At 39.0% G+C, this 23694-nt stretch overlaps 1 protein-coding gene across 2 annotated transcripts in view; it reads left to right on the top strand.

The window, feature by feature from the left end:
• The window catches only part of LOC137615302 (invertebrate-type lysozyme 2-like), a 64412-nt gene extending 43807 nt beyond the window's left edge, over positions 1-20605 (top strand). The window contains exon 4 of one of the 2 annotated variants that reach the window (XM_068345056.1): positions 17228-20605. In XM_068345056.1, the coding sequence (XP_068201157.1) occupies positions 17228-17383 (156 nt within the window). In that variant the 3' untranslated portion in view covers positions 17384-20605. The remainder of the gene's footprint in view (positions 1-17227) is intronic. The other variant, XM_068345057.1, reaches the window with a different exon arrangement.
• The last annotated feature ends 3089 nt before the right edge of the window (positions 20606-23694 follow it).

Here is a 23694-nt window from a genome sequence, read left to right as displayed (position 1 = left end):
AGAGGGAATCTCCTTATCAGTGAGTAAACAGACACCTGTCGTCCTACCGCAAACTGTCTGTTCATGCTCTTCATACCAAACCTTTTCTTCGTTTTTCCTTGACTTGTTTTCATGCCGCTCTAGGGAAAATTTCCTTATTTCGCCGATTGTTTTACTCAAATTTTTGACATATTCTCCATCAATTTCCTCTCGATCCTTCCCTTTTTCTGCTAACATTTTAATCGGTCCTCGTACTTCTCGTCAGTCATCGTACTTCTCGTCAGTCATCGTACTTCTCGTCCAAACATCATTTCATTCGGGCTACATCCCATGCTTTCTTGATAAGCAGTGCGTAGCTCAAATGACATTACCGGTAGTCCGATGTCCCATTCATTTCCTGTTTCGTTGCAACGATTGTTGCTGTTGTACTATCCTATTCTGCTTCGGATCAGTACAAATGGTACTTCTGCTGTAACTATTAAACTTATTCACATAGTTATTACTGAAATGGTTTCCATGGTTCGGCAAATACTTGACACTCTGTTGGAACAACGGTTGAAACTTCATACCAGAGGAGGGTTTACGACTAATAATATTACAATCTTCACTCAGTGAAGCGGCTTTATTAAGTTTCTTCCCATCTCTCTCTCAAGTACGTTCGAATATGTTCAGGAATTCCTCATAGATATTGTTCCAGCACTATCAATTCTTCTAAATCAGCCATCTCTCTCAAGTTAGCAGCTTCTATCCATCTCTTAAAACATCGTCTTACCTTATAAGCGTAATCCAGGAAAGTAATTTTCTCGTCCTTCTGCAAACTTTGGAAATTTTCCTTATAATATTCGGAGTCATCTGATACACTTGCAGCACGCTCCTTTTCACTTCTTGATACTCCTTCCTCTGGTCCCGAGACAGGGAAAGATATGCACTGCGTCCTTTTCCAATCAAGACACTCTGCAATAACACAGACCATTTATCTTCTGGCCATTCCATCGTCGATATGACCGTTTCTAAATGATCGAAGATTTCATCGGGAGCTTCTGTAAATTTTGGAATCAACCTCTGGGCATTTATCACATTAAGCATGGGATCGTGTAAAGCAAGGGTCATCTCTGTCTGCGTTGCCGACTTTGAACGAGCATACAACAGTTCCAGTTCCCTTGCGTGTCATGCAATTTCTCTTGCCTCTTCCTTCTCTTTTTCTTCCCGTTCTCTCTCTTTCTTCTCGTTCTCTATCTCCTTCTTCTTGTTCTCTCTCTCTTTCTTCTCGTCTGGCTTCTTCTCTCTTTCTTTCTTCCCGTCTTGAAATTTCTCTTGCTTGTTTTGCGATTTCTCTGGCTTCTTCCCTCTCTTCTGCCATCATCTTAAACTTAATCAAATTCTCTTTGGCTGCAATCTGCCGAATCTCAGCCTCTACATTCCTGTCTGCTTTTATTCCTTCGGTTCATAGGTCAGGTGATCCTTGCTTCACTATAAATTCAGCTTCAGCATTCTCCAACACTTCGCGAGCTGCTACATCTTCTTCCGACTACCTTCCCAAGTTTTATCAACGCTCCTAAGGCTAGACACTTGATTTGGGCTTCATTCATTCCACTCGTCGCATGGCCACCACATGCCATTAAAATAGATTGCCAATGAGCTTTAGTTACATTAGCTTCTGACAATTCATGAACAATTGTGATTTTCAAAAACTCTTGGATATTAAATTGTGCTCTCTTGTACTTTACAAAACTTATCCATCCATCCATATACCAAGGCACTTACCCCCATTTTGGGGGGTAGCCGACACCAACAATGAAACAAAACAAAAAGGGGACCTCTACTCTCTATGTTCCTTCAGCCTAATCAGGGACTCAACCGAGTTCAGCTGGTACTGCTAGGGTGCCACAGCCCAACCTCCCACATTTCCACCACAGATGAAGCTTCATAATGCTGACTCCCCTACTGCTGCTACCTTTACAAAACTTATACCTCTCCAAAAAAAAATATATATCCCAACAATACACACAATCCTATCAACACTAAATTGTTCAAACCTTTAATGAAAACACGGCCCTGTTATCTTCAATATTTAAAAGAGACTCGCTCGATCCCAGGTGTCTGGGCGTCAAAAATATATATTACGGCTGGCTAATTACGTAAAATCCCAAGCTCTAAACTCACTTGTTTATTTTTACATAAATCTGTTATACTTGAAAATTAATACCCGAGCTCTGAGAAAATTACACAACACCCAAAATGCAATATATAAAAATACTGAATATCCGAAGGTCTCTTACATACACTCAAAACAAAACTGGGTGATTATTTAACAAGAACTGTTCAAAACAACCTCTCGATTTGATTCTTAAACATGGATTACGAGCAAGTACTGTTAAGAAATAAGGGTGATCGAAATAATACACACTTTACAAAAATAAATATATTTTATAAAAGTTACAACAATAATGCAAAAAGCACTAACACCAAAATTAAATTACTCGAATTATTAAATCTGAACAAACCTTAAGACAATGAAAAAAGAAAGATTCTTTGAAAAAAAAAATTATACAATCACATGCTTCACTGAAATTAATTTATAAAAATATATAATCTTGATAATTAATGAAATTGTTAACACTTCAACACTAATGATTAAACACTAAATGGAATTTACATGAATGTAACTGATACACCTACATGTTGAGCCAAAATAAATACACTTCACAGGACCAGTTACAAAAATTTATATAAAACAAGTACTTACTTTAACACAATACAATTTAAATATCATTCAATGGATAAGTCAACGTTGGATGTTGGATAGAAATCGTTAATCACGTTTGAGAGGGTACATACTTGACGCATTTGAGAGGAGATATGGCATACTTGGCTCTTTCACAGAGAGGTTGGATCTCTCTGTTGCTTACGATTTTCTAGGGGCATATATATATATATATATATATATATATATATATATATATATATATACTATATATATATATATATATATATATATATATATATTTACTTAATACTTCTAGATTGTTATAGTAGATCATTCTAGTAGCGTGGGTACAGTGCTTACAGCGCCAAAGTTGCCAACTAGTCAAGTAGTAGACGAGTTCCAACACCCATGGCAAGGTAACTCTCTCTCATCTCACTCCGCCCACCTACTCCTCAAAACATTAAAAAAAAGGGAATCTGTTTCGAGAATTTTCATGCACATTCCAACTACATGAAAATATAAACTTGATGTAATACCTCGTAAACATGACATAAGCCCTCGTGTTCATACCTCGTATGGATCATACAGCATACCTAGTCGTGTTTACATAAGACTTCATAACAAAATACGTGAAATAAAAAAAAATTCTTAAAAATAACAAATTTACATATTCTGACGTGAATGAAAAATACAATTAAATGAAAGATGAAAGTCTTATATAATTTACATACAATTACTTAAACCTACATGAGAGGAATTTGCCTTATGAGCTGGCTATATATCTCTTAAATACACAAATGAAATACATACATAAAATATTTACTCTATACTAGACCAGCTTCGTAAGAATATATATATTTTCGCTCATAGGGTCAACTACGGCAATATGATTGCTTAGTGGCTGCTTTCCTCTTGGTAAGGATATAAGAGACTCTTTACCTATGGTAAGCAGCTGTTCTAGGAGAATGACACTCCAAAATCAAACCATTGTTCTCTGGTCTAGAGTAGTGACATATTATTATTACTTGCTAAACTACGACCCTAGTTGGAAAAGCAGGATGCTATAAGATCAGGGGCCCCAACAGGGAAAATAGCCCAGTCAGGAAAAGAAATAGGGTTATATAAAATATTTTAACAGTAACAGCATTAAAATAAATATTTCCTATATAATGTACCAACCGTGTGTCACATGATCGTACATAGTAATGACATTTCATTTTGTGTATATATTATGCTTGTTTCTTCGCTCCCCCCTCGCACTGACAAAACTTAAGGAATAGATATTTGTTTGAGGCTTGAGGTGAGGTTGACAGGTTCATCCTTGCCAAGATTCTTGGAAATGATGTTTCCTACCATGCAAGTGGCATTTTTAGATTTATTTCAGAAGCAGGTCTTCTGAAAAATATTTAACTTTTATGACATTCAACTTTTATGATTTTAATTGAATACTCTTTTATTTTTTATTTTATTTTATTTTTTATTTTTGTATACATAAATTAAATGTTACCGGCATCAATGACCTTAGATGTCAGGATGCCTGAAAACTTTAAATCAATCAATCGCACTGACAAGGACCTGAAATAACATGTCTTTTTCTCATCGTTAACTGTTAACTGATGCGGTGTCGGTTGAACATGAAATTGTCTGATATGTCTTTTGTGCCATTTTTACCTGGAATCTATGTATATAAATCGGATGTTCTGTAATAAGGTTACTCAGTTGCTTTCATCCTGCCTTTGAATCACAACCTTCTCTCGGCCCATCACATTGGTGATCCCTGAGTGAGTCGCTCCTCCTGCCATTCCCCCCTCCTCACGGTTACTATGACACCCTCAAACCATACCTTCTGCAACAGTACTCGCCGTCGCCAGCCACCAGTATAGCAAAGCTTTTTCAGCTCTCTCAACAACCGTTGGGGGACCAAAGGGCTTCGCTCACCCTCAGGGAAATGACCAGTATCACTCACCTGCAACCTGCCGCAGATGGCTCTTCTCGTGAGGTGAACCTACTTCGTGCCCTTTTGGTAAGCCGTTTACCCGAATCTGTACGCGCTGCCATACCCGATGTCGATAGTTTACCCATAAAGGACTTAATGACCAAAGCCGACGCCCTTATGGACACCCACTTCATGACCTTCAAGACATCCATCAACACTTCCACTCCTGACGAAGAGGGCACCTATTCAACGTCAACCGAAGCTGACGTGAATGCCATAGGACACACACGCCTATGAATGCTGTAGGACACACATGCCTATAAATGCCATAGGACACACTCGCCTACCCCGTGACGAGCCGGAGCGGCGACAAAGCTACCCATCATCCACCACTCACTCGCGCCCCAACCAACGACTTCTACAGCCACTCACTGCCGCCCATCGGCCGCAGTTTTGCTACTACCACTCCATATTCGGGGCTGCCGCGAAGAAATGTACAGTATGTCATTTCCCCTCGCACTGACAAGGACCTGAAATAACATGTCGGTTGAAAATGAAATTGCCTGTTATGTCTTTTGTGCCCTTTTTACCTGGAGTTTATGTATATAAAAATGGATGTTCTGTAATAAAGTTACTCAGTTGCCTTCATTCTGCCTTTGCGTCACAACCTTCTCTCGGCCCGTCACAATAAACTACAAAAACTTTAACAAAACAAGAGGAAGACAAATTATATAGAATAGTGTGCCCGAGTGTCGGAAGACAAATTATATAGAATAGTGTGCCCGAGTGTACCATCAAACAGGAGAACTCTAACCCAAGACAGTGGAAGATCATTGTACAAATGCTATAGCACTACCCAGACTAGAGAACAATGGTTTGATTTTGGAGTGTTCTTCTCCTTGAAGAGCTGGTTACCATACCTAAAGAGTCTCTTCTATCCTTACCAAGAGAAAAGTAGCCATTGAACAATTGGGTGAAGAAGAATTGTAGCCTCTGTACCGTGGCCTTCCACTGTATCAGGTTAGAGTTCTCTTGCTTGAGGATAAACACGGGCACGCTGTTCTATCTTTATCCCTTCCTCTTGTCTTTTTGAAGTTTTTTATAGTTTATATATGAAAGATCTAATTTAATTTCATTTTGTTTCCGTAGTTTATTGATTTCCTTCTTTCCTTTCCTCACTGGGTTATTTTTCCCTGTTGGAGCGCTTGGGCTTTTAGCATCTTGCTTTTACAACCATGGTTATAGCTTAGATTGTAATAATAATAATAATAATAATAATAATAATAATAATAATAATAATAATAATAATAATATTTACCTTATATGTTTGATGGTACCTCGACATAAGAGTTTAATCTGTTCCAGGTTGAAGCTCACAACCCAAGATGCGCCAAAAGAATTTTTCCAATAAGAAATAAAGGAAATTTAAATTCACTCGATATGTTCCACGTTTTCATAAATATAGACATACAATTATTTTCAAAGGTTTTTAATGTTATATAAAAAGGAAATTATAACCCCAAACACCAGTAACGAATTAAATGAATAATTCACCTTAAAAAAAAAATATTGACAAATTAACTTGCACTCTACCTATGAGAGTCGTGGTGGGCGTGTGGAAAACTAGAGGAGAAAGTGGAGGAGATTATTGAATATTGAGAGGATCTCCATCCATGAGAACCTGGTTAAACTATCGATTTTCTTTCTTGAACGGTGTTAACTATCCCTAAGTGAATCCCTTAATTTATGCAATTTAGACACCTAGTCATCTTTTTTTTTTTCTTTTTTAAATTTGCATTCAATTTTGTCAAAGAACCTATCTGCAGACATCAGCTTTTGTCTTTACATTAAAATGACTTGAAAATGTGATAAATAAAAACTTGATTACCATGAATGAACACTGCATGTGAGGCGATTTCACGCTCTAGTCGTCTTAGTTCTTGTCCACAAAAAAATGTATATGTGAAGGAAAATATTTCCTTGCAGACCAATACATTTTCATACTTTCATACCAATTTGCATGTATCCTCAGTTACTCTTAACTCGAGGCATTACTGTGCATGTATACAGTACAATATATATATATATATATATATATATATATATATATATATATATATATATATATTATATATATATATATATAAAATAATAATAATAATAATAATAATAATAATAATAATAATAATTCCATCATCAACACACACGTTTTTAATTTCTTTAAATAAGCTATAAATATAGAATTCGCTCAGCTTCAAGATCGAAGACCCAAACGATAATTATTTTTGTGATAAGTACTTTACCTTGGACGAGGACTTGACCATCCAGCAGTAATGATTTCGACTTTGCTACAAATTCATGTCACGTCAACCGTTGACATTCACTTCAATCCGGCACAAAGTTCGAATTCTTACCAGGGCGGTATTTATGGTAAATTTGCTGATGATCAAATTATCATGAAAATACCTAATTTTAAAAATTAACTGATCGGCTATAACTGTGGAGATGGGTCGACTTCGATTCCAAGGACAAAACCTGTATTCATCAGGAATATATATAGTAGAACAGATTTGGAATCAACTCATATCGCTCCTTAGAGACGATTGTCAAATCAAGTCTACCTTTATTCCAATTCGACGCTAGGATTTATTTCATTGCTGAGGCAGAGCAAATTCGATAAATATATATTTATGGCTATATATATATATATATATATATATATATATATATGCATATATACATATATACACAGTATATATATATATATATATATATATATATATATATATATATATATATATATATATATATATATATATATATATATGATATATATATAAATATATATATGCATATACACACACATATATATATAGCCTATATATATATGAATATACATACACATATATATATATATATATATATATATATATATATATATATATATATATATACATATATATATATATACATATATATATATGTATGAATACATATATATATATATATATATATATATATATATATATATATATATATAATATATATATATATATATATATATATATATATATATATATATATATATATATATATATATATATATATATAAAACGGATTTTGAGCGAAGCGAAAAATCTATTTTTGGGTGAGATAGCCAAGTCGTTCTGATGGAAGTTCCTTTAGGGCAGCTTCCTAGGGTATATTTGACTACGGTGATATTCCCAGAGAAATTACCTTAAGGTATCCAGAATTCTAACTCCTGGAGCGAATATCCCTAAATAAACTTAACATGGGATATCGCATAATATCAGAGGACGTATTCTTGACACGCCACGTAGCAATCTTCACTCCGAATAGAATTAACACTTCGAGGGGTCAAAGTGGCAAGAAAACTAAAAACGAGAATGAAAGGAGAGCCGTTAATAAGGTACCTCTCCTATCCCGCTTCGAGTGTATATACAATGCCGCCGACGGCGCCATCTTCATTCCTTGTAGCGATTCACGAGGTGCTACAGATACAGCATTATAGGGAGGGGTCCTATAGCCCTTTTTTATTAAAAAGGAAGGGCGGGTCCATCAGGACGATATGGTTATCTCACCCTAAAATAGATTTTTCGCTTCGCTCATAATCCGTTTTTTTGGGCTCAGGCCATGTCGTCCTGATGGATGTATACCAGAGCATTACTGTATCTGTGGATTCTCAGATCGTGGCGTACTCTCAAGAAAGTATTTCCTGGGTAGCAAAGACCTAGAGACCTATGATGTTACCGTCATACATCATTTCATCTAAGCATAAACCATGTTAGTGCTTCCTGCCCCCTACAGGGAAGAGTCATACTAGACTCTAGAAAAAGTCTCGAGGAGTACATATACATATGGATGACTAACAGACAAGCCATTATAGCGGTCTCACCCTATATGTTATAAAGCAAAGTTTGTATAAGAACCACCAATGTCAGTATGAAATACTGACAAGTCCCCCGGTGTGCCCGTTCTTATCACTGGATTGGACAAAGGTTTACATCCGTGTAGGAATAAATTTTGCATATCCATCACCATCCCTATAGGGTATGAAGTCTTTCCTACTTGGGGAAAGCATAAACCACTGAATGTTTGCTTGTAGCAAGGAACAATCTTTTAGGACTATTCATGTTAAAATTATCCATAGTTTTAAAGTAATGCTAAAACATTTTCTAGTAAAATGACATAGGCGAATGAGACGCAAGGTTCACAAAGAACTAGTTTATTGACAATAAATAAAAATAAATGGGTTAATCGACAATTATACAATTATAAGATGTGGATAACCAACAAATAAGCATAAGGATCATAGTAAACAGAAAATATTGTTTCATCTGAAAGAAAAAAACATATGCGCCACTTTTAATATCAAAATATTAATATTATTATCATAGTCTGTCTTACTACTCAATCACACTAGCGTCAGAAACGCTTGGCACACGTGTCTGCACTTATGCTTGGTTCACCTTTGTTTATGGAACAGTTAACAAGGACACCTTAGTGGCCTAACGCTTAGTCTGTAGAAACGGTCCGTGACTACACACTCACCCTTGAATTAATCGTCCCAATTAATTTCACTGTTCTTCGCAGAATTAAACAGCAGGTTTAACGACACTACCTACTGCCAACACAGACTTCTTCAGTTGCTCCACTTGCTTCGCATAGTGTCTAAAGAATACTCTGGATGACTTCCAGCCAGTGTATGAGCGAAGATGTTCGAAATCCATATTATTAAAGAAATTTATGGAAGAGGCAACTTTTCTCGGATCATGACCTGCGGGTGTACTATCTGGATCCGCTCTGCGAATAAAATATGTGATTTTCGCCTGTAGTTGCTTCAGAGATAAATTTGAGCCTGATGTTTCTCCCCTAAACAGCTGACCTCCCCTAAAGTCTGAAGTCCTACGAAGATAGACCTTTAGGCACTCCACTGGACATAGAGATGAATCTTCTTTCAGAGGGCAGATTCTCCAGGGACCCCACCTATTGGTGGGTAGGTCGTTCTTGGCAAGAAACGTTGGGTCCGGAAAAAGGTTCAGTTCTCCCCCATCTAAGAACTGAACATGACCCTCTCTCGAGAGGACTACTATTTCACTAACTCTAGCCCCCGAAGCGAGTGCAAAAAGAAATATAACTTTTTGGGTCAAATCCTTTAAAGCACACTCCTCATTATTTATCATTGAAGCAAAATGAAGAACCGTATCCAAAGACCATGAAATGGGTTTCGGAGATGCTGATGGTCTGAGCCTAGCACAGGCCTTCGGAATTTTATTGAAAATGTCATTAGAGAGGTTGACCTGGAAGGCATATAGAATAGGTCTTGTCAAGGCGGACTTACACGTTGATATTGTGTTGGCTGCTAAACCTTGACCATGGAGGTGGATGAAGAATGATAAGCAGAAGTCTGTCGAGATCTTTTGTGGATTCTTTGCCTTGACAAAGGACACCCACTTCCTTCATGATGACTCATATTGTCTTCTGGTAGATTTGGACTTATATTCCTCTAAAAAGTCTATACTGTCTCTTGATATCCCAAATCTTTTTCTCACTGCTAGGGAGACAAAATCATGAGCTGCAGGTTCCGGGTTTTCTGTGATGAAGCGAAGACAGTCGACTTCTGAACTCGCTGAGTCAAAACTGGATCCGGTAGCGGTAGAAACTTTAGCTGTAGTTCTAATGCCAGAGGGAACCAAACGCTGTTCGGCCACTTGTGAGCCACTATTGCCGCTTTCCCCTTGAAAGATCTCAATTTGTCGAGGACCCTCAGGTAGAAGATTGTGCGGAGGGAACAGGTAAATCCTGGACCATCTGTTCCAGTCGAGGGTCATAGCGTCCACTGCTTTCGCTAAAGGATCCTCGTAAGGGGACACGTAAAGATGTAACTTCTTGTTGTCCTTTGTCGCAAAGAGGTCTATCTGCAGTTCCGGGACTTGACTCAAGATGAAAGAGAATGATCCTGCGTCCAGGGACCATTCTGACTCTATCGGCGTGAGCCTGGATAGAGCGTCCGCTGTCACATTGCGAACTCCTTGAAGGTGAACTGCTGACAAGTGCCATCTCTTCTTTTCCGCTAGCGGAAGATGGCCAACATCACTTGGTTGATTTGAGGTGACCTCAATCCTTGTCGATTCAGGCATCTCACTATCACCTCGCAGTCTAGTACCAATCTTATGTGGATCGAGTGGCGAGGAGACACTTTCTTTAATGTAAGAAGTACTGCCATGGCTTCCAGAAAGCTTATGTGAAACTTCTTGAATAGGTTGGACCAAGTTCCTTGAACTTTCTTCCGGTGAGAATGAACTCCCCATCCTTTTTTCGAAGCGTCTATATGAATAGTCATTGAGGGGTGAGGTGGCTGAAGAAGTACCGATTTCTTCAGTTGCTTGGCTTTGGACCACGGCTTGAGAAGCATTCGCAGACGAGTCGGTATTGGTCTTATCAGATCTCTTTGCGCGTTTGATGCATATTTTCTCCAAACTCCGGTTGCATCCTTTAGCTGTGCTCTTAGCACCGGGTCTGTTACTGAGGCAAACTGAAGAGAGCCCAGCACTCTCTCCTGTTCGCGTCTTGATATCCTTTTGGATTCTAGTAGTCTCTTGACAGAACCTGCTATTTCTTTCCTCTTCTTTACAGGGATGGAAAGTTCGTGCGACAGTAAGTCCCAGTGGATTCCCAACCACTGAAACTTTTGAGTTGGAGAAAGTCGAGACTTTTTTCTGTTGATCTTGAATCCTAGATGTTCCAGGAACTGGATCACCTGTTGGGAAACTTGCATGCATTCTGTCCTGGATGCTGCCCACACCAGCCAGTCGTCCAAGTAGGCCACTACTTGGATTCCCTTTAGGCGTAATTGTTGGAGAGCTGCGTTTGCAAGCTTCGTGAAAATTCTTGGGGCTATGTTTAGCACGAATGGCATGGCTCTGAAGGCATAGAGTCTTCGTTGTAGCTTGAACCCTAGGTAGGGGGAGAGGTGACGACTGATTGGAATATGCCAATAAGCGTCTGACAAGTCTATAGAGATGGTAAATGCCCGTTTGGGTAGTAAGGTCCTTATGTGTTGAAGTGTCAACATCCTGAACTTGTAGTTTACTATGAACTTGTTGAGTGGCAACAAGTCCAGAATGACTCTGAGTTTTTCTGAGTCCTTTTTTGGAACACAAAACAGCCTTCCTTGGAACTTGATGGACTTTACCCTTCGAATTACTCTTTTCTCCAAGAGTTCTCGAATATATTCTTCCAGAACGGGGGTAGAGTGTTGGAAGAATTGTGGGAACGGAGGTGGAGTGCTGTACCAGCTCCAACCCAGTCCATTCTTGATTAGGCTGTGGGCCCAGGGATCGAAGGTCCATCGATCCCGAAAAAGATGAAGTCTCCCTCCTACCGGAAGCGTTTCACTTCTGCTGTTGTTGACCTGAGGCCTTGCCTCCTTGACCGCGTCCTCCCCGGAACCCTCTTCCTCTTGAAGGGCGTCTAGATGAACCTCTGGCTGTTCCTCTAGCTCTTGGGCGAAAAGTAGTTGTCTGCCTTTCGAATGCTGGGTTAAATGCCGGTGACTGAGTTGTCACGGCTTGAGGTACCAAGTGGTACGTGGTCGGGGTTTGTGCCACCATCTGAGGCACTGCGGTCATGGGAAGTTGTTGCTGTTGCTGCCTATAAGGTTTGGCTGGCCGAGAGGATAGCCTAGGTTTATTAGTCTTCCTTTTAGGTTGGGGACACTCATCCGGGGAAGACTTTCTTTTAAAAATTAGGCCCCACTTCTGGAGAAGGTTTCTATTCTCTGTGGCGGCCTTATCCACTACCTCTTTGACCACTTCGCTAGGGAAGAGGTCTTTACCCCATATGCAAGAGGAGATCAGTTTCCTCGGTTCATGCCTGACTGCCGCCGAGGCGAACACGAACCCTCTACAAGCTCTCCTAGCTTTGATGAAACTGCAGAGGTCCTTTGTTACTGTGGCCAAATGGGTTTTGGCCACTACCATAAACATATCTTGGACTTTGGGGTCACTTGCCATCGTTTCCAGAGTCGTTTGTAATGACATCGATGCAGCAAGTCTCTTTTTTGTCTCTTGCTCCCTGCGCAAGAGAAAATCTGACAGCTTTGGAAGGTCTTCACCGAACTGACGTCCGGCAATATCGGCCTCCAACTTTCCGACTGAGAAGGTAAGATGGACGTCCTTCCAGTCTTTCTGGTCCATGGGTAAGGTCAGGGACAGAGGTTTACATTCCTCCAAGGAGGGACATGGTTTCCCTACCTCAACCGCTTTCAAGGCAGCCTTAAATCCCTTCTCCATAAAGGGAAAGGCTCAGTAGGAGAAGCCACAAAGGAAGGATGCTTCTTACTCAAAGCAGGTACCTTTGAGTTTTGTGAAGCCCCTCTTTCTCATTGAGCTCGATAGTAAAGCCTGTGCTTTATTATGGTAAAAAACTATGACCTCCTTCGGCTCCGTCTCCTCCTTTGAGGCTGGCTCCTTTCTAAGAAGGACATAGCAGTCCGGGTAAGACTCCTTGTTGGGCCAGAATTCCACTTCTTCAAAGGGAATTGAACCCAACTTCTCCGATATGACAATCTTCCCAGTTGTCATAGGCATGTGCTCGGCATACCTCCAAGGATTAGCATCTGAGCACAAAGGAAGATCCTTCACGTTGAGCTTCTTCTGGGGCCCACGTGATGCTGCAAGTCTCCGCATCTCCAACTTCATTGCAGCTTCCTTTTCATCGTTCTTTTTCTGCATCTGTTGAATCATTTCAACGATGGAAGAGAGAGTCCTTCCCAGATCATCTGGGATAGCAGACGATGTTGAGGGAACAGGTTCAGGGGCCTGAACCAATGTAACCGACCCCTCGTTGATTTCTTCCTCCTCAGTATCCGGAGCCCGGATCAGCTCCTCTTCTTGGTCTTCTGCCAGAAGGTCCTTTTCAGTGTACTCAGACACCTCAGACATCCTATCGTCCAGTTGGAGGTCTTGTAGGGCGTCCGAGACTTCAGAATCAACCGGAATCTGAACTAATGCCTTAGGAAAAAGGTAAGCCCTCATCTTCTCGCTTGGAAGATAGGGGCCAGAAGTATTCTTCTGGAAGCCCCTCAACCAGGTTCGAAGCTTTTCCCTAGCTGCGTCCCTTGACTCCGCCAACTTAGGGGCGTCAAATGCCTCAGTAATCAGGTTAGTGCAAATCGTACATACCTGAGGGTCCCAATACCGGAGATCATCTTTGGAGGGTGCGCATGCTGCGTGCCTCCTGCACAACTCATGTCCACAGAAGTTTTTGCTGCGAACGTTGCAGAACATACTCCCGCACTTCGTATGGTCCTCCTGTAAAGAGAAGAAATTCCATGAGTATCAAGTGAAAAACATATCACTGGATAACTAATGTTAGTATATATATAGCTTAAAATAACTAAGCTAGAAAGGAAAGAAGGAAAGACACACACTTGTATTTCCTGCTCAGCCAATTACTGTAACCTTCCAGATAATAAAATTTTGGTTAGATCTTATTCTTGAATAACCTTCAAGATATTTCCAGAGGAAAATGTAGGTGTAGCTCACACCATTATAAAGAATTTTAATATACTGGATAATTAATAAAGAAAGAACTCACTTTCTTCATCTGTACGGTCTCAACAAAAGGCTGTACAAGACAACACAAGTATGTTGGAAAAACTTAGTGTTACAATATATTCTATACTATAGTTTTCTCCATGCAGTATATACTATACTGTAAAAATACTGGCTACTGTATACAATATAACATGCCGGCCGGAACGTACCTTAATATAGTTCCAAGGTATACTACCTTTAGACTACTGGGTGGAAGATCGCTGGTTCAGTTGTGTGTGCCGGCTGGCAGTCTCTGCTAGCCGGCAACTATAAACACTAGCACCCGGCTGCCGGCCGCTAATCGTAGCAGCCGACATATCTTATGGTGTGCTTCTGTTGCCGGCCGGCAATGGTAGGCTACCTATGCCGGCCGGCAGTAAAAAGAACCAGAGAACTTCCACCTGCCTGGCAGCCGGGCTAGGGGTACATACACTAAAAGAAAAACAGAATGGATGTAAGGTATATAAGACGGCACTGCCTTACAGCCCTCCATCCAGAAAGAGTGAACATAAGGATGGGGAGAATGTAAAATTCAGGCTTCCTTCTATCCATTGCCTGCCGGGCTCTACCAGACATGGATGTGAGACCAAGGGAGGTCTGGGGAACACTCTACAGAAGTTAGGCCTCTGCCGGCCGGTACGATCTTGCCAGCCGGCAAAGGACTGAGCCAGTTCCACATCTTAACCTACACTAGGTACAAATGTAGAACAACGGCCAAGAGATGTAATAGCTAGGCCATTACTAAGGATAGGGGGGAAAGGGAGAAGAGGGTCCTACAAACTCTGCTGTAGTATGAGATCATCCCACGGCCAAGAAAGCTCATCCTAGCCTAGGGATTATCATGGGAGGGAGGTCAGCAATACTTGCCACCTCCCTCAATACTAAAACAAAGTTTGATGTTGTTATTCACAAGGAAAGGAAGAATCTTATCCTTCAATCCGGGAACAACAACACTGGACTAGTCTGCTAGATCACTAGAAGAAGGAATCATCTCGTACAGAAACCTTCAGATGTGGTCCAGGGAGGCTAAGCCTCCTATGTTTGCTCCTAACCTAGCAAAGGAATCTCATTCTCTATGTTAGAAAGAAACAGACCCCAGACTAAATACTCTGATGTTCTGCCCACCCCTGAAGCCAGATTCTCTGGATACAGGAAAGAACAGAAAGACCCTAATATAGTTATATCTAAATGTTTATTCAGATAAACCATTAGGGTTAAGCCTTAGGATTAATACAGAGGGAAAAGGGATTGCACTTAATCTCCAAGGAGAAAAGAGCAACCGGGGAGTGTGCGAAAGTATACTAAAGCTCCATAGGCTACTAGCCTAGGCGCGGAGAGAATCGATTACCTAAATCACCAAATCTCTCTTGTATACGATCTTGGAAGAAATTATCAACAATATCTTATATGTATAAAACTGCCTATAGCTTCAATAAATTTTAAAACACTCGGAAATCTGTATATCATGCATGAAATTACTAGGGCCAAACGCCTAGGCTACGAAGCCTAGCGTAGGCTAGGATTGGTAATCTTAATCGCCGAAACTGAAATACTAACAGCATCATATAAAGAATTCCTATTGTAAAGCTAAATAGCTAGAATTATTAAAGCATAAGGACCGGGAACGTCGCTCTGGCTAACTAAATGACTTATGCATGGCGAGCGACAGCGTCCAGGACGCCTCCGGTAGGCAACAGCTCTTGTAAAGGTTAATATCGCTTTCGATTTATTTCAAAACACCAAGAGCTTACATTTATACATAATAAAGATAATACTCAACTCTCCAGAGGCAGAAGAGGCTGGAGAAAGCATCATAAAGTTGAAATATTCCAAGATTCACGAGAAAACACAGGGAAAAACACAGAGTTGTTAAGCTACGGAAAAAGGAATGAAGATTGCGCCGTCGGCGGCATTGTATACACACTCGAAGCGGGATAGGAGAGGTACCTTATTAACGGCTCTCCTTCCATTCTGGTTTTTCGTTTTCTTGCCACTTTGATGCCTTGAACTGTTAATTCTATTCGGGGTGAAGATTGCTATGTGGCGTGTCAAGAATACGTCCTCTGATATTATGCGATATCCCATGTTAAGTTTATTTAGGGATATTCGCTCCAGGAGTTAGAATTCTGGATACCTTCAGGTAAATTCTCTGGGAATATCACCGTAGTCAAATACACCCTAGGAAGCTACCCTAAAGGAACTTCCATATAGTGGTTGAATCAGTAGAACTTCAAAAGTTCCAAGTTGGAGCAAATGCTTTTTTGTTGACCAGGTGGACATGAGTCTTTTTATAGTTTATTTATGACATATTTGTTTTTGATGTTGTTAATAGTTTATATATGACATGTCTGTTTTGACGTTGTTACTTATTTTAGAGTGATTTATTGTTAATTTGTTCTCTTCATTTATTTATTTCCTTATTTCCTTTCCTCACTGGGCTATTTTTCCCTGTTGGAGCCCCTGGGCTTATAGCATCTTGCTTTTCCAACTAGGGTTGTAGCTTGGATAGTAATAATATATATATATATATATATATATACATATACATATATATATATATATATATATATATGTATATATATAAATATATATATACATATACATATATATATATATATATATATGTATATGCATATATATATATATATGTGTGTGTATATGCATATATATATATATATATATAGGTATGTATATTCATATATATATAAAATATATATATGTATATGCATTTATATATATATATATATATATATAGGTATGTATATTCATATATATATATATATATAAAATATATATATGTATATGCATTTATATATATATATATATATATATATAGGCTGTGTTTGTATGAGAGTGAGTGTGTATGTTTAGGATTAACCTATATTTTTTCTTTAAACAAAATCTTCTTGTTAATGTGTTAGACAGTTTCGATGATTTTAATAGAACCAAAAATGTACCAAATTTCCATTTCTATACCTGTTTCAGAATGAAAGTGTCGACTGTGATGGTAATACTGGTTTCACGTGCGAGGATGTCATCCGAATTCAAATCATGGGTGGTTATGCATGCAATGACACAGGCGTCACCACGGATCGAAGATATGAAGCTTACACGACTTGTATGAAATCAACTAATAATTAAAACTTATATAATCCTGTTAAAAACGGATTATTAAGATTGACAAATCATCTGTTATCGGAGCACATTATGCAAGATCTATAGATTCATTTACACTATCGAATACAAATATTTTGTCAAATTTGCATGCATGTATTTCTGTATAATTTAGGACTCACTTTTATGGCCAGATAAGTGTTTTATGTATGATTTTTGGTTGCCTTAAATTTACATGTTTTTTTGTTTTTGTTTATTTAAATCTTGACAAAAAAGAGATTAAAACAAATATCCCGTTTAGTAGCGATATCACAACATACCTTCAGTTCCATAATGTTCCAAATCAGCCTCTGAAATTAGTGATGAAAATGGATTTGAAGGGTAAAGTTGAGTTGGGATTTGTATTTGCTTTAGCCTGTGGGTTGGCCTAACTTCACTATTCTTTCAATTGGAAGTTTGAGATTGCATATATTCAACTGCTTGTGCATGGTTGCAGCTTGTGTTCTTCTTTATTCCGATATCCTTTTAATTCTAAAAATATTGCTGCATCTCTATAGTGCTAACAAATAAAATATATAAAAGACAGAATTCTGTTCCACATACTATATTGTTAAAGTAGTTGATTTCGATGAAAAAAAATGCACAAAAAGTAGTTTATAATAAATAGCATTTACAAATGAAATAGTTTGGAACTGGTTTCTTGATATTTTCTTCAATTTACATTTCTACTGGTAAGTGAATCAAGAATCTTTGGTATTCTACACAATAAACCCTCTTTTTTATTATATTCCCTTCATTACCCGGATAGTACTTTAGTTTTGAGAAGAATCTACATTTCATGTTCCTGAAGGTGGTACGTCTCAAGTATTTACAAAGGTGGCAACAAGTTGCTCAAACTAAATCTCACCAAACAGAAAGGTCGACGACTGCATCATTGCAGCTCCAGTAGCAACCCTTTAGTGGGTAAGATGCCTGTACAGGCTTCATTTTTCATCACCTTTATAAGTATAATGAACGGGACCTGTGGCGTACATCATGCCATATGTTTTTGGTATTCCATTATTTCTATCCTTGTCCCTCCATCAGCCTCAGTAGTTATTCAGCTTTAGGGGTCGAAAGAAAACTTTTCTATCAATCTTATCTGGGGTTCGAGTAGTATTTCATTTACATTTCTGTTATTGTCAAAGGTTTGGTTTGGATTATTTGAGGTTTTTGGCATCTTGACATCATAGGTCATTGCTACCAAAGTGAAAACCATATATGATAAAATACTAAGACCTAATATAAGAAATAAAATTACGGTCTTAAAAAATGATAGTATAATTATTGGTTGAAAATAGAAAAAAATAAAATCTTCAGTTCAAATGACCGAAATATAAAATAAAATACATTAAAATGAAGATGTTCTAAAAACCAGATTGTCGCAGATTGCAGAAGAACAAGTTTTGCAACATTTGAAAACTACTAACATCCTAACTTTAATTCTTTCCAATGGCCCTGAGAGGAGAGGAATTGAGTTTTGAGCTCTAAGGCAAAGGCACTCAATTATCAACTGCCTCATGGTCTATCGTACAATACAGTCTTCCTACCATAGTTGGTTTCATCTACCATCAAGAATACACGAGTTAAACATGTATGGCCTATCCTTAAATAGCACAATGTCGTGTACCTACACTTGGGTATGTTAACATACTTCCATGTAGATTTAACACTTGTGATGTCTTTCACTTAATATCGGCTAGCCAAATTCCATTGCTCCTGCCAAATGTTTCTAATAACTGTCTTTATGATACGAATGGGGTCAGGGCATAACAATTGGTATCTTCCTGGATGCAACTCTGAAGGTAACTGATTTGCTAACTTATCAGCTTCTTAATTTTCCTGAACTTCTATATGCGCTGTGATTTGAGAATTTTACTTTGAGTCCCCTGCAATTAAAAAATGTGCAGCCTCTGCAAAATCTTTAACACTAACGGATTATCGTAATTGAAAATGCAAAGAGCTTGCAACACACTATTCATACAACAGAAAATGGTATATATGCCCTCACTGATGGTTCGTTCTTTTTCAACAGCAGCTAAAACTCCATACAATTCACCAGTAGAATTCTAAGGCACTGCAGAAAAGGCATATCTACACGACAGCCTTAGATTTGGAGCTATTAGACAAAATAAAATAAGAATCTCTATGACCACTCTTTATGTTCCATAAAGATGCCTTCAAGCTCTTCATCCGCTGTATTGCTTTTCATACCATAAAAATATTTACGGAAAGAAACTCCAGGTTATTTCCAGGGTTCGATTACTAAGAATCTGAAGGGTAAAACGTCATTTCTGGTCCAATAAAGATTGCTCAAATGTTGCTGTGAACATTTGTATATACAGACTGAGACTTGAGTCATGTACTGATCTTTTAATTGCAAGGTTAAATTGCCGTGTTGACTTTAGCTGGAAAATAATTAGATGACTGGCATACATTCAGCTATTCACCTACTATTATCAAAACAAATAATGATCTGCCTAACCAGAAATCATCATAGTAGTACCTAGAGAAGCCCGACTGGCCACAATTTAAAGTAGTAGTGAAACAGACGTGGATGTTGAAGAATTACAAACTGTTGTCGATGACATACTGCAGGAATAAAATCTCTTCCAAAAGCAGCTGGTTCATTTTGTTGGCAACCAGTACCCTTTGGTCACCAGAAGAAAATCTTTGACTTGATGATGTAGACATAGAACTACAAAGAATATATATTCATATATAAAAAGTGTCAATTACAGTTTTAGGCCATGGAGCATAAGCTGTAGGGGGCTTAGTTTTTGAGTTCGTGGCCACTTTCTTGGGGCAAGTTGATTCCACCTGATTTTAAACCATGGGGGTCAGGACAATCAGAATATGCAAAGTTCCCGCAAAAATAGTTGCTCCTTAATTAGTTATAGGCCATTATGTAATCAATTAGTCATCAGAAGTGAAAATGACCAATAACACAAAGATGATTTATATTCAGTAGAAAACATTTCATTTACAGTTTTTAAGAATGAGTACAGTGTTGTACATATGTATCATAACATATGATTAACATTATGCAATAGAAATGTAAACAACAGCACCCTGGTGGTGGTAATATGAACTACACTGTTAACTTGACTTCCAGGCTATCATAAATGTCCATTATCCTTTGCTTTAAGTGTGCAACAAAAATCAAATTCAACTTTTACAGACTTTAAGAGATCACAACTATAAAATGACACCAAAAATAGAACCAACAACAATAAAAGGACACCAAAAATAGAACCAGAGTCAAATTTACCCTCATAAACCTAGCAAAATTGACAAGAATCCTTCGGAGATAAAGTAGTGTTTTTCCCACCATAGCAAATAATCATGAATTAGAAATTAAGTAGGGCCTATTGCTGCAAATTTTTCTCACAAGATGGAACTGTACTGCAAAGCAGCGCTCCACCATTCACTAGTATTCATCATCAGAGTCAGAGAAGTCAGAGTCAGAGTCAGACGTCAGGGTCAAATACACTTTCTGTCTCAGGGATCCTATTAGTGCAGTTCTCAACCTGACACTTGCATAAGTCAGTACAAGGAAGATTCATTTTTCTGCATGAGCAAGCACCCTTGCACCCACCTTTCTGGCTTTTGCAGTTCACAGTTTTTAGTACACTAGGGGGAGCCGGGTCATCAGCCATCCATTCAAAGACAAGGGTGTCACCAGTAATCTTCCAGCCATGACCATTGGGAGATGGAGCATGCATGATTGGCTGAAGGGACCTATGGTGAATTGCTGCCTGATAGTTTGCCCTTTTTACATGATGCAGCAGACAATCTTGGTTTGGAGGCAGCATCCGAGAGTCTGATTTGCATGTCAGCCGGAACATGTTGTATCTTGCAACATTTACTTCCGAGCATTCTTTCTGACCATACAGTGTGCAGACAAATTTCTCAAACATGGGCAAGATGGAAGCTGATGCTTCCCATTCTGTTCCAAACTCTGCAAACATATTGACATATTCAACAGTTTTGTTGAATATGTCAAGGGGTTTCACCTTTCCCTTCCCTTTGAATGCACTAACCGAGTCGGACCCAGTAAAAACATGCATACCAAGAAGAGCTCGACATTTTTATGCCCCAAGTTTCTCAGCCAGTTTGAAAATGCAGATAATTCGTCGCTTGTCCCCAGCACCAGTTTGAAATAGCAAATCAGCAGGGATTTCCTGAGCTAGTGCTAGGGATATCATAAAAACATCCGTATCTGGACTACTTATTATAACTGTTGAGATGTTTTTAGCAGCATGACTTGCATGCAACAGTAATCTCGTGTCAGCCTCTTCATGGTCACAGAAGAGGTCAGACACTTCAATGATCCTAATTTTACCATCAACTGCAGCTATAGAGTGGCACTTTTCTCCATGTGAGACAACCAATGCAATAGGTCCAAAAACCTGGGGCTTACATTTCACCCATGTTTCATAAAGAAATTCCATGAGGTTTTCTTTATTCGACCCCTCAGCCAAGAACTTCTTAAACTGTTTTGGGGTCTTTTGGTCAGGCCTAGTGATTTTCCCCAATAGAGCCCCACTGGCTGCTCTGCAACCTCGCTCACAGTTTTTTATACTGTGTGTTGGATAGCGATCACACACAAAGTCGACCCTTTAGCAGCCATACCGGTTACCTAACCTGATAAGGTCAACCAAAAGCTTGTCTGCAAACATCCCAAATGTAGCTGGAATGTTTTGTGCCTGCTGAATAAATGCCATTCCATCAATCACCAAAGCAGACCCTGGAGGTATGTCCTCTATATTCACACACTCAGCCCGACCCTCCAACTTCTTCATCAACTTTCCTTTATCTGTTTTAGTAATGGTACCATTGCCAGTTGCCAAAGCCAAAGGTACAAGTGTCAATGAGTAAGCCAAGAGTTTCTTTAAATCTACTTCCCTACTCCTACCAATAATCAGGAGGCGATTAATCATGTCATTAGTGGCTTTGAGTAGCACTGTTTCAGACTCGACATTAACCTTTGATGTTTTTGCAACTGTGGCAAAGGTCTTCAATTTCTTTGATTTGATTGGCTCAAATAGTTTCTCAGGCTCTGATTTCAATCTGGACTCTTCAAATTCTTTAATAGCATCAGCCCCTTTCCCATAAGCAATTTCAAGGTCGGACCTCACAATAGATGGAGCTACAGTGCCGGAGCAAATGGTAATTAGGTCCTCCCCTGAATACTCAAATGGATTAACCATTGAGTTTATGGTTGACATTATACTCCTAACTGCGGTCTCATCATGTTTTATTCGAGTTTCATCCAGGTCTTTCCGTCCCCTTTCTGTTTCTCCCTTCCCAGCCATATTTTCACATTCCTTAGCAATTGCTGCCCGCTGATGGTGACTTAATAGCCACCTGTTCACGGCACCCTTATCTAGGGTCCGGCCTTTCATACCCCCCTTAGTTTTTGAATCCCTATTCACGGTCTGCTCAATTGCCATATCACAGGCAACTGCAGAAAATCCATATCTGTCCTGCCTCTGGACAACAAAGTTTCCCTCCTTAAATTGTTGGTCAATTTCAGGGTGCGTATCAACAAGGCTTGCCATCTCTTAAATATATGCAGGTAAATATCGGGCATAATTCACTCTGTCATAAGCAAAGTACCATGGAAGGATTTTTTTCAGTGTAGCTAGGTGCAGCTCCCAATTACCCTCCCTGGTGGCTCTCAGAAGACAAAGGAGATTTTGTACCATGTCAAGGTATGATGACCAGTAATCAAAGGTTAGTTTCTCTGACCTTTCTTTTCCAACAAAGGCATCATACGAGTCAATTACACCCTTGAATTCATCCTGGTTCATGATATCATACAGTTGGGCTGTAGGCCCAGAATTCAACAACTCTTCTGACACCTTTGAGACAGTTAACATTTCATCTGGACTGCATGACTCTGTGAATGACCTCAACCTCAAGCAGCTAAGGGCTTCAAACATTAACTTGTGGGCTCTCACACTACGGTTGTAGTGATGTCCACTAAGTATGTCACCAACAGATCCCTGTGCAACAGCTTCAGCTTCTATGAGGATATCTTCGAGCCCAGAATTTTGAAACCTCTTTCCAATTGTAGCCATGTATGCCATGGTTGATGACCCACTAATTAGGCTTAGCCGGGCACTTTTTCGAGGTGGTGTTCCAAGAAGATCATCTGGATTAGTGCCTTTACGTTTAGAACAGCGGACAATGGCCCTTTCGATCCTTTGTTTGTCTGTAAACCTTCGGTAACATTCTGCATGGTACCTAAGGTGGTCTAAATCTAAAATGTTTTCAAAAGTTTCAGACAGTTT

The sequence above is a fragment of the Palaemon carinicauda genome, chromosome 21 (assembly GCF_036898095.1).
Source record: "Palaemon carinicauda isolate YSFRI2023 chromosome 21, ASM3689809v2, whole genome shotgun sequence".
Classification (NCBI taxonomy): domain Eukaryota; kingdom Metazoa; phylum Arthropoda; class Malacostraca; order Decapoda; family Palaemonidae; genus Palaemon; species Palaemon carinicauda.
Note: the sequence above shows the minus strand (reverse complement) of the source record. Positions and strands in the feature narration are given on the sequence as shown.